The 12428-nt window shown below is 42.8% G+C and overlaps 1 protein-coding gene and 1 long non-coding RNA gene across 2 annotated transcripts in view; one reads left to right on the top strand and one right to left on the bottom strand.

The window, feature by feature from the left end:
* Positions 1–12428, top strand: part of cubn (cubilin (intrinsic factor-cobalamin receptor)) — an 83575-nt gene that overhangs the window by 30783 nt on the left and 40364 nt on the right. Inside the window, exons 31-36 of the mRNA XM_030756630.1 lie at positions 126–307; positions 6287–6443; positions 7791–7907; positions 8013–8126; positions 8790–8918; positions 9064–9196. Of these exons, the coding sequence (XP_030612490.1) occupies positions 126–307; positions 6287–6443; positions 7791–7907; positions 8013–8126; positions 8790–8918; positions 9064–9196 (832 nt within the window). The remainder of the gene's footprint in view (positions 1–125; positions 308–6286; positions 6444–7790; positions 7908–8012; positions 8127–8789; positions 8919–9063; positions 9197–12428) is intronic.
* Positions 7023–11948, bottom strand: LOC115799453 (uncharacterized). The gene is made up of 4 exons (XR_004021575.1): positions 11810–11948; positions 11425–11581; positions 8814–8948; positions 7023–7276 (listed from the first exon to the last, which is right to left on the bottom strand). It is a non-coding gene; the product is annotated as an uncharacterized LOC115799453 (long non-coding RNA).

Genomic DNA, 12428 nt, shown 5'->3' with positions numbered 1-12428 from the left:
CACACAAGTATAAGTATAATAAAGTATAAGTATAGCTTGTCACCACTCCCAATATGCATGAGACAAGCTGTACATTTTTCTGCCAGTACTCAGTCACTTTCAATCAGCTCTCTTTCTTCCTGCAGGCTGTGGAGGCCCAGTCACAGCTCCTTCAGGGGAAATCCATTCTCCTCAGTATCCCAACAGCTATCCACACAATGTGGATTGTTCCTGGGTCATCAGTGTGGATGCCAACCACCGTGTCTTCCTGAACTTTACAGACCTGGACATTGAATATCACAGCAGCTGTGCCTGGGACTATGTGGCTGTAAGTGAATAGTGTTTGGTTGGTATAAGATTAAAGCAGCTGGAGAGACACTCTGCTGTGTTTGGTTGTTGGTGTTTGCTGAATCTAAGGCAGACCAGGCAAAGAAGGGCAAAAACACAATCAAACACAGCCCCTCTGAAGAAATTCCACTGTGAAGCTTTCATGCTTGTGCATGATTTATATGTGGCCTTTTTTTAACTTATTCATTCGTTGTGACTCATCAAAAATAATGTTGTTTCTAAATAGAGTTATAACGTTACAAATTATAAAATCAAATATGACATGAATACACACAAGACAGAATAAAGCTAGTCAACAAGTAACATAATTCAAAATACAAAGTCCAGCTTATGAATAGCGATTGCACTCATCAGTTGCAGTCCTCTTTATGAGAGCTCTGAACTCTCCCAGGGAGACAAAGACTTTCAGCTTTGTGTCCTCTGAAGCTTATTCCATGACCAAGGTGCAAAATAGGAGAATGCTGTTCAACAAAGTTCAGAAGTTATCCTGGGTTCCCTAAAAAAGAGCCAACTAGAGGACAGCAAATCATAGCAGCTGTTTGAAGGAGTTTACTGTTGATGTGAAATGCAGACGTTTTGAGAAACCCCTCATTTCGTTATAGTTTGTCAGATTTTGACAATAACATGAACTATTCCACTATACAATGAAACAATGCAAGTATTTATTGGACAGTTAGCTGATAACATTGTTTTGTTCACAAAGACAAATAAAATTAAAATTTGTTTAAATCGTAAACAGTTGCAAACATTAACCAAAAATAATTTGCTCTTCTAACAAAGTTCTTTGAAGGATTTCACTTGGTAGTACTAGAAGTAGAAAATGACCAATATGCTAGGCAGAGAGATCAAGCTGGAAAGGATGTGCAACAGGTTAGGGTAATAAAGGCTAGAGATAGAAATATACTAAAAAGTGAAGAGAGTGTGTTTAGAAGAAGGTGGAGTTGGAAGGAATACGTTGAGAATCAGAATCAGAATCAGAATCAGAATCTTTATTGTCATTGTACACAGAAGTTGCACAACGAAATTTAAAATGCATTCCTTTCTAGGTGCCTCAGACAATAAATAATAAAATAATAAAAATATGAGTGATAAAAATGATTACTAAAATACAGTGCACAATAGTAAATTAAGACGAATCTAGCCCCAATACACACACCAACGCACGCACACAGTCAGCACCACCCCACATCACTGTCCAAACCACACAGAGTTCAGTTCAATGATAGCCCTGGCATAAAAGCTGTTCCTCAGTCTGTTTGTTCTGGCCTTCATTGTCCTGAAACGTCTGCCTGATGGCAGTAGCTGAAACAAGGAGTGTCCAGGGTGTGAGGGGTCCTGGAGGATGTTCTGTGCCCTCCTCTGGCAGCGGGCATTGAACAGTTCCTGGAGGGAGGGCAGGGGACAGCCTATGATCTTTTGAGCCGTGTTGATGATTCGCTGGAGTGTTTTCCTGTCTGCTGCTGTGCAGCTGTTGAACCACACGCACAGACAGTAGGTCAGGATGCTCTCTACACAGCAACGGTAGAAGGACACCAGCAGATTCTGGGTCAGATAGTTGCTCCTAAGAACCCTCAGGAAATGCAGTCTCTGTTGGGCCTTCCTGTAAATGCTGGTCGTATTGATACTCCAGGTCAAATCATCCTGCAGATGTACTCCCAGGAACCTAAAATCTGAAACCAGCTCCACTTCATCCCCCTCGATGAACAGAGGTTGAATGACATGTGTTGTCCTCCTAAAGTCTACTACCATCTCCTTTGTCTTAGTGGTGTTCAGGATCAAGTTATTCTCACTGCACCACCTTGACAGCCGCTGCACCTCGTCCCGGTATGCTGACTCATCCCCGCCTGATATGAGCCCCACCACAGTGGTGTCATCCGCAAACTTAATGATGCAGTTACTGGCATGTATGGAGGTGCAGTCATGTGTGTAGAGGGTGAAGAGTAGGGGACTCAGCACACAGCCCTGTGGAGAGCCGGTGCTGAGGCTGATGGCTGAAGAGAGGTGGGGACCTACTCTTACCCTCTGGGAACGGTCTGTCAGGAAGTCCTTGATCCAAAGACAGGTGGAGCGTGGTATCCCCAGATCTGACAGTTTAGTCACCAGTCTGCCAGGAAGGATGGTGTTAAACGCCGAGCTGAAGTCCACAAAGAGCAGCCGAGCGTAGTTCCCCCCCTGCTCCAGGTGAGAGAAGGCAGAGTGGAGGGCCGTGGCAATGGCGTCCTCTGTGGACCGGTTGGCTCTGTAGGCAAACTGGTGGGGGTCTAGTCTGGGGGAGAGACTGGAGATGACGTGAGCCCGGACAAGCTTTTCAAAGCACTTCATAACAATTGGTGTGAGTGCTACTGGCCTGTAGTCATTCAAACCTCTGATAGTGTTCTTCTTGGGGATGGGGACGATAATGGAGGACTTCAGGCAGGAAGGGACAGCAGCCTGGCTCAGGGACTGGTTAAAAATGCTGGTAAAAATACCAGCCAGCTGAGCCGCACAGACCTTCAGTATCCGTCCAGAGACACCATCGGGCCCCACAGCTTTCCTGGGGTTCACAGTTTCCAGCATACGCCTCACCTCTTGCTCTTGCAGCCTGAGGATGCTGCTGCTGCCTGCTGAGGGATGTTGGATGGCTGTCTCTGATTGCTGTACCTCAAAGCGTGCAAAGAAGCTGTTCAGCTCCTCTGCCAGATTGATGTTACGCTGATCAACTAACAGGCTGGGTTTGTAGTTCAAAATATGCCGAACCCCTTGCCACACCTGCCTGAAGTCGTGGCTCTGGAAACAGTCCTCAATCCTCCTCTTATACACAGCCTTGGCCTCCCTGATGCCCCTCTTCAGGTTGGCTCTGGCAGCGCTGTAAAGCGCCCCATCACCAGCTCTGAAGGCGATGTTCCTTTCTCTGAGTAAGCTCTGCACCTTTCCATTCATCCATGGCTTTCTATTTGGAAAAACCCGGATATTCTTGTCCACAGTTACAGTGTCGGTGCAGAACTTGATGTAGTCCAGAACAGCCGAGGTGTACTGCTCCAGGTCCTGGTGCTTGAATACGTCCCAGTCAGTTGTTTCAAAGCAGTCCTGCAGCTGTTGAGAGGCACCTTCAGGCCAGGTCTGAACAGTCTTAGATGTAGAAAGAGCAGTTTTGCTGAGGGGGGTGTATGCTGGAATCATAAGCAGGGACAGATGGTCTGACTGGCCCAGATGTGGCAGTGGCACAGCCCTGAAACCCAGCTTGATGTTAGAGTAGACTTTATCCAGTGTGTTGTTCCCTCTTGTAGGGCATTTAACATGCTGATGGAACTTGGGTAGAACAGTCTTTAAATCGACATGGTTAAAGTCTCCTGCAATGATGTGTACAGCCTCAGGATATCTGCTCTGTTGACTGCAAACCGTGTCATGTAAGAGACTAACAGCCGAGTTAGCATTAGCATCAGGGGGAAGATAAACAACAGTGATCAAAACAGCTGTAAACTCACGGGGCAGATAGATGGGCCTGCATTTAACAGTCATGTACTCCAGGTCCGGAGAGCAGTGGCTGTTCACAGTCATACTGTCTGTACACCAGCTGTTGTTTACATACAAGCACACACCCCCTCCTCTGCTCTTACCGGAGGTCCGCATTCTGTCATGCCGGTGCGTTGTCCTGCCGGCTAGCTCGATGGCTGCATCAGGAATGGATGAATGAAGCCAGGTCTCAGTGAAGAGCAAAACGCAGCAGTCCTTCACGGTCCTGTTTGTAGCCACCAGCAGTCTCAACTCATCCATTTTATTCGGGAGTGATCTTACATTGGCGAGGAAAACACTGGGTAACGGAGGTCTATGAGGCCGTTTACGTAGCCTCTCCAAAACGCTAGCTCTGCCGCCTCTTTTCTGCCTCCTTTCTCTGCGCCGTCTCCGTCTGCGACCCCCCCTCACAGGGATGATGAACCACAAAGAGCCAGGTGGTCTGGCGATGTCCACCGGGATGTTGTGAGAGTGGAGGAAGTCAGCCATAACCGCCTGCTCACTTTGTGCTCCTATATGTAGGAGTTCGTGCCATCTGTATGTTATAATGTCCGCCCGACATAATGGTGATGTGTTGAGCCACAGTTGAAGCACACATAACAACATACACAATTTCACAGAGCACCGAAAAGGAGAGCACTGAGCCGCTGCGACTATGCGCGCCGCCATCTTGAAAGTTCTCTGAAGGAAAATTCAGTCACCTCGCAGGAACTGATGAATGTAGGAAATGAGGGCAGCTATGAAGAGGATGAAGAGTAGAAAGGCAGCTGGTCCAGATGACATGCCTGTGGATGTATGGAGGCCTTAAAGAGAGAGCAGTGGACATTTTGACCAAATTGTTTAACACAATCTTGGAGAGTGAGAGAGTAGCTGAGAAATGGAGAAGAAGTGAACTGTACTGATTTTCAAGAACAAGGGTGACGTGCAGAGCTGTAGTAACTACAGAGGGATAAAGTTGATAGGCCATACCATGAAGCTATGGGAAAGAGGTGTTGACGCTGGGTTAAGAGGAGAGGTAAGTGTTGAGTGTTGATGGAGACGTTTATTGAAGGTCAGAACAGTTGCACTGTGAAGCTAGAGAAAGCATATGAGAAGGTGGCAATGCAGGAACTGTGGTCCGGCATGAGGAGGTCAGGAGTGGCAGAAAATTATGTGAGGCTGGTGCAGGACATCTATGAGGACAGCGAGACAGTGGTGAGATGTGCGGTAGGAGAGACAGATGGGTTGGGATTGCATCAGAGGTCTACTCTGAGCCCCTTCTTGTTTGCAGTGGTGATGAGGTCAGGCAGGTGATGCAATGACAGATGAGGTCAGGCAGGAGTTAATAGATAACACTGTGATCTGTAGTGAGAGTAGGGAGACGTAGGGTGAGATGGAGACAGATGATCTGATCTCCATGAAGGGAGCAGCCAAAAGAAGGAAATTCTGTTTATTCAGTTCTGGTGTCAATATCTGCAATGCTTCTTCAAATTCTTCATTCCATATTTAGTGGTGATTGAACAAATGTTGGTGATTGTCATGTTGGGGCAACTTATTTTTAACAACACGTGGAACAAATGCAAACAGAGAACGTGACATGACATCTGCTGAGGGATGATAAAATGAACATAATATATAAGAAAATCAAAAGAATTGTGATTGAATAAATGTTTTAAAAAAAATATGTTACGTGTTACGATGTTCGTGCAAAGTTTTTCTTTGGACATTATGTTACTAGCAGTCTGTCAGTCTCATTGCTTTATATATCTCTGTTTCTTTAGTATTTGTGTGAGACACAAATCTGCCAGACAGTCACTGTAGTCCAAGGCTGACAGACCTGTAACTGAAAAATATTATATGTACCACACATGTTTAGAAAGAGATTATTTATTGACCAAATAAGAAATGCCTTTATAGGCTCATTAAACCTCTTCACATGGCTCCTCTTTGACAGTTTGTTAATCAAAATGCAAATCAGTGTCTCCTACCTGACCCCTTCAAAATCAGCTGATGTTTTATTTATTTATTTGTACAATAACTTAAGCATATCAAATAAATTCATGCAAAATTTTACCTTTATAGTTGAAAAAGGTGAGATTAAATTTAGATTAGATTTGCCTTTGTTGTTTCTGTTTTTTGTCTTGGACAATGACTTTTGCATGATTAGAGTTTACATTCAAGTTTCCCAGCATATGTAAAGAAAAACATACAGAATGTTTTTTTTCTGTATACAGAGTAAAACAAATGCAGGAATTCAGACTATGTAAGAAAAATTTTTTCTATCAATCATTCATAAAACCATCATACTCATAATCATGCATATTCATTTATTTTAATTTTGTCATAGTCTATCCATTGTTTTGACTAGTTTGACTAAGATGTCACCTTAGACCTTTCAGTGTATAAAGTCTGTGTAAACAGATGAATGAAAAGTACTGTTCATCAAGCGGCACGGTTTTACTGAAAATTTATGCCTGTCCATTTGTAGATCCATGATGGTCCGACTTCATCTTCTCCTCTGCTTGTCCGTGTGTGTGGCGCCAGTATTCCTCCCTCCATCACCTCGACCCAGAACACAATCTATGTTCGTTTTAGGTCTGACTCCAGTGGCAGCCACCGTGGTTTCAGTGCTCGCTTCTCTGAGGGTCAGTCTTTTTTCATCGCTTTTTCTCAGTGACCTGAACACTGGTATAACATCATTGCCACTAGTTCTTCCTTTCATGCCCCTTTTTCATACTCACAAATGCTACTTCAGAAAAAGATTGCTTCAGATTGCTTTAAAAGCCTCACCTCTACTCCTCCAAACATACCTCTTGTCATTGTGGCCAGATAGCTCAATCTTTGTCATGTCTGACTTAAAACTTTTCTCCAGAAATCATTTGGCTTGTCCATGTTGGCAGATGCAAATAAAGTACAATTACCGTGTTACTGTACTTAAATAGAATTTTCAGGTATCTGTACTATGGGGTGGGAGGTGTTATCTAAGCAGCATGACAGTTTAGCCACCATTAGCCATTCTCGTGTCACACACTACCTCCACTGGGTCAAGAGGGCATCCGAGAACAGAGCTGGCATTCATGAGCAGCCTGTTCAGTATTTTTTCTGTATTGCTGCCCCAGCAGACCACACCATAAAAGCTGCTTTATGCCACTACAGAGTCATAGAAGGTCACCCTGCACCCCAGAAGACCCAAGTCTCCATAGCAGATGCAGCCTGCTCTGTTTTTTCCATAGATGGGATTTGTGTTGTTTGCCCAGTCCAGTTTAGTGGTCAGGTGAACATCCAGGTACTTATATGAGTCCACTATCTCGATCTCCAATCCCTGGATGTTCACTGGTGTAAGTGTAGGATGTTTGTGCCTGTGAAAGTCCACCACCAGCTCCTTGGTTTTCTCAGTATTGATCATTATGAATCCTTACATATTGGGGCTGGCTGGTATGGTAGTCCAGGATCCATGTGGGCAGGTGATGGTCCACACCTGGTGGTGACACATGCGAATAATTTGTACTTACATACAATTGTTTGAACTGATGATCTTGGAATCTGTAGTTGTTTAGAAATGTCTCCAAGACATTTACAACTTTTGTAACTCTACAGCTTCTTCTTAGAGCTTCACTGAACTCCTCAGACTTTCCAGTTGTTTTTAGTCCAATGACTGTTAAACAAAACCTTCAGCACCACTTAGGAAAAGATTTAAGTGAGTGTATGTATATATTTGACTTTGTGTGGATTACAGAAAATTCAACATAATTTGTATTTTGTTCTAATTCTTCTTTTTTTGTTGTTGTTGTTTTTGTTTTTAAAATAATTAAAGATGTATGCTGTACACTCATTCCACCCTGGAAAAAGAACAGTTGAAAGAAATAATTAAAAGCCTAAAATTACCATTACATTCATGCCCATGATGAGTGTATATAAACTGTTGACCACATGCATGTTGTGGTTGCAGTGGCAGGATAAAGCTGAGTATATTGTGTTGTTGTTTTCAACAGCTTGTGGTGCAACAATTATAACAGATGATAATGGTGGAGCCATTGCATCACCAAGGTACCCAGCACAATACCCACCCAATCAGAACTGTAGCTGGATCATCAGAGCACAAGAACCACGTGAGTTGCAGTAAAGAGCTCAGAATAGAAAATCTTACTGTTTTACACATTTCATATAGAAAAACTTGTGTTCTCATAACCACTAACTTGTTTTTTTGTGCCCAGTCAACCATGTGACCCTGTCATTCACTGACCTTGACTTAGAGAAGCTCAACTCCAATTGTTCTCATGATTTTGTGGAGATCCTGGATGGAGACAATTACCATTCGCCTTCTATGGGTAGTTATACTGTATATGTGCATTTACTTGTCTTATACTTTGTTTTGGAAAGTGTTGGATTAGCCAGGTAGTGTATGCCTAAATCTTAACCATCCTAATCCCAAAAGAAGAGATAAGCTGAATTCTGAAAAGAGTGTCCTAGAGTAATTTACCATATTGTCGTTTTATCAGTGCATTTTCCATATTAGGCACAAAGTGTCCATTTGTGGCAATGCCTTATACACATTATGAGAAGCTTTCCACATTTTCATAATGGAAGTGTTGCACCAGTAATTGCACCAGTAAACTACAATCTTTTCCTAAACCTATGTAAGCAGCGCCTTAAAGTAAAAAAGCAGGTGAAAAGGAAACACTGGCTGCAGAATCTCCTGCATCCATGCCTTTCAGTCACAAAACTGACGCTGTGCCTCTTCAATAAATCCTGACAAAAACATACATGCACAAATTACACCTCACATACTGCATATAAAAAAAAAAAGTATGCTAATCTTATTGTGATTTATTTATTAATATATATTGCATTTTGTTAGCAAAGCCCTTTGAATGTGTTTGGATTGTGATTGTGTTATATACACGTTGTTTTTGGTTTTATGTGTCAAGTCAACAACTTGTTCAGTTAATGAAATTCATTTTAAATTACAATTTAATGTGACCTTTTGTTAGGGCGCTACTGTGGATCTGAAATACCTCACCCAGTGACGTCCTTCAGCAACTCTTTGGTTGTCAATTTCATCTCCGACCACTCTGTCTCCAGAAAGGGTTTCAGAGCTACCTACTCAGGCTCCACTTCAAGTAAGCCATACCGGGTCACACTGCTTATACCTGCACACAATAAGAAGTGATCAAAACTAATTAAAAATCATATTAGTCTCATGCATACACAGTTATACTGAGAAGATCTCCTGGAAAATGTATTCTTTTCTCTTCTTCTGTTCAGGTTGTGGAGGAGATCTGGTGATGGAGACTGGCGCATTTAACAGTCCGAACTATCCAGATGCTTATCCACCTAATGTGGAGTGTGTGTGGACCATGAGGAGCTCACCAGGGAACCGTATCCAGCTCTCCTTTATGTTAGTCAATTCAAGCATGGCTCTCTGACCTTAGGAAGATACATACAATTGATTAAATATTTCAATCTCAAAGTCTCCTGAGTAGCCGGTAAATTAGTGCCTTTCAGGAGTCTTCCACAGACTAACATTACTGGTTAACATTACTGGGTCATGTAAGGTTTGACTATAACATTTGGGGGTGGCTGTAGCTCAGTAGGTAGAGCAGGTCACCTACTGATCGGAAGGTCAGCGGTTCAATTCCTGGCTACTCCAGGCTACATGCCAATGTATCCTTGGGCAAGATACTTAACCCCAAGTTTCTCTCCGATCGTCCCGTCGGAGTATGAATGTGTGTGAATGATAGTTAATTAAAAAAAAGCACTTAGCTTAGCAAACATGGAAGTGCTTGTATGAATGGGAGTGCATGGGTGAATGTAAACATGTTGTAATAGGGCTTTGAGTGCTCATACTGAGTAGAAAAGCGCTATATAAGAGCTAGTCCATTTACCAGTAATAGTCAGAACATCGATGACTAGAATTCTAGAGGTAATCAATACATAATGAAACTGGAAAAAAATATATATAAATGATAGATAATAAGGATAAATATATTTATAATTTTTCAATTTTGTTTTACCAAAATTGATGTGGTTTGATGTGACAGATATAATCTTTGTAAATTAGTTTTCTGTCAATCCAATAAACCAATTACTGACTTATAGACAGAGAGGTAGTGCTGGCAGAGCACAGTGGAGTGACAAATGAGGAAATAAAATATTCACAACTAGCGTGATTTAAAAAGCTAACTTCCTTTTGGCATCAAAAAGCTACTGTTGGGATTACCGAAGAGGTGCAGTATTAATTTTGTGACTGAAAGCTGCAGGCAAATTAGCATGCTGATGCATTTGCAAAACTGCTCCCATGAGTTCTGCTAACATTGTCCTAAGATGTTGTTAGTTTATTTAAAAAAATTAGCTGCCAAGGGCAACATCATTTAGTATCTCTCTCACACACACACACACACACACACACACACACACACACACACACACACACACACACACACACACACACACACACACACACACCTAATGAGAGAGGCCAAAAGAGCCGTTAATGTCCTAACAAAATTAGCACAGTGTAAGAGAAGGTTTTACATGTGTTTCTCTCTGAAAATACTGTGGCATTTAAGATAAATGAGAGGAGGCTAAAGAGAAGAATCAGTATCATTTTCTATAAGAGTGAACTCATCTGTTAGAAATGGCTGGGACTGTGTGAGGTCCTGAGGACTAAGAATCAGGTAGAGTGCAAGAGAGCTGCATTATAACAAATTATCCCATCATATCAACCTGAAATCTGTGGGCAACAGCAAACCTGTAAGATGTGTAGAAAAAAGCGTGGCATGTAAAGAAAACCCATAAAACATGTGGTTATCCCAGCTGGGCTTTCATGAAGATCCCTAGTTGGTGTCTGAAAGAAGGTCAGACACCAACTAGGAAGAATGAGAATGTCAAGCACAACAACATTGTCATCCCTCATGTGGCAGGATTGTCAGAGAATTTTCTCCAAGCATGACATCCCAGTATACTTCAAACCAAGTCACACTCTAAGGCAAAAACTGGTCCATCCCAAGGACAAAACTCCCAAACACAAGATGTGCAACATAGTGTGTGCTGTCCAGTGCAATGAAGCGTGCTCGGATCTGTATATTTGAGAAACCAAACAGCCGCATGGCACAACATAGAAGAGCCGCCTCAGCACCTCAGCTGTACATCTGCATCTGAGGGACAAAGGGCACTCTTTTGAGGATGCCAGTGTTCAGATTTTGGACTGGGAAGACAGATGGTTTGAAAGAGGAGTTAAAGAAGCCATCTATGTCGCTGTGAACAACCATTATTGAACATATCATCCATAATCAACAGACATATATTCTTTTACATCTTTGATTTAACTAGGCCACCTAAACAAGTGCTGAAGAAAAGTGATGGTGCAGTTTTTACCCGGGTGACAGATGAACCTGCAAGTGTGAGTCCAGTGGATTACTTGGGACCAGATCCTGGGGGGAACCAACAGATAGTTATGTTGACCATTACTAGGGTCAGGTTCATCTTTCTGGGTATTTCTGACCAAAGATTCGATCTCATCAGAGGTGGAGAATTGTTGAGATAGGGTTTTGATCCAATTTTGACATTGTGGGAGCAGGTCTGTAAGTGATAATCAGGTTAAAAAATAGGAAAAATAGAACCCACCTGGCCTGAGTGTCCTGACCACTTTCAGGTAGATGAGTTTTTTTGTGGTCTGTCCATACCACAAACAGCTGCTCAGCCCCTTCAAGCCAGTGATGCCACTCCTCTAACACCAGCTTGTTTGCAAGCAAGTCATGGTCCTCAACATCATAGTTGCACTCTGCAAGAGACAGACAAGGAGGGAAAATGTTACAAGCTGTCTATTTGTGTGTTATGTTTGTTTAGCAAACAAACATGGAAAACAGACTGAGAGGTTATTTTAGCAGGAAGCAAAAATCTTGGTAGGGAGTTGTTAAATTTTCCCACCAGTATTCCCACCATTGTCTTTCGGCTGCCCTGGGAAGGTGTCTATTAAGTGTCCTCTCCTACCATAGTAAAAAAAAATCACCTTCAGAGATTCACTCTGTGGAGAGTTGCATGGGATGCTCGTCATTCTCCTTTATCCCACTTGCTCTTCAGTCCGGGTCCTCTGGGGAAACTCCACTGGAAGCCATAACTGATCAACACGAGGTCCCCTGGGAATTGTAGTCCTGCTAGCACCAGTGTTTCTGTTATGCAAACAGAGATGAGAGAATCAAGGGAAGTTGGCAAATCTTTAGCAGTTAATTCACTTTTCATTGTCTCATTTTGACCATAAAAAGGCAGCCCTCAGGGCCCTCCCCTCCCAACTTGGTTCCTCCACCAGAATCCAAAAATCAGCTGAGTAGTCAGCCACACTCTGCTTACCTTGAGTCTATGAGCCACTGTGTCAGTTTGAAAGCCTTGTAGAAAATACTCTTAAACTTAGACAAAAAAATCATCATAGAAAATGTTGAGTGAGAATTCTAAACTGTCTGCGCCCATCTTAGAGCGCGTCCTGGCAGCAGCTCCACAACAAAAGCTATCTGAGCCATAAGTCTGACTCTGCTGCCTAAACACCAAAACACACTGACTTAGGAACCCTGCAGAACCCTGTATGTTACTGGAAAAGACTTCTCCGAAGTCTCTCTCTGTGCTACTTAAACAAA

This window comes from Archocentrus centrarchus, chromosome 20, assembly GCF_007364275.1.
Source record: "Archocentrus centrarchus isolate MPI-CPG fArcCen1 chromosome 20, fArcCen1, whole genome shotgun sequence".
Lineage (NCBI taxonomy): Eukaryota > Metazoa > Chordata > Actinopteri > Cichliformes > Cichlidae > Archocentrus > Archocentrus centrarchus.
Note: the sequence above shows the minus strand (reverse complement) of the source record. Positions and strands in the feature narration are given on the sequence as shown.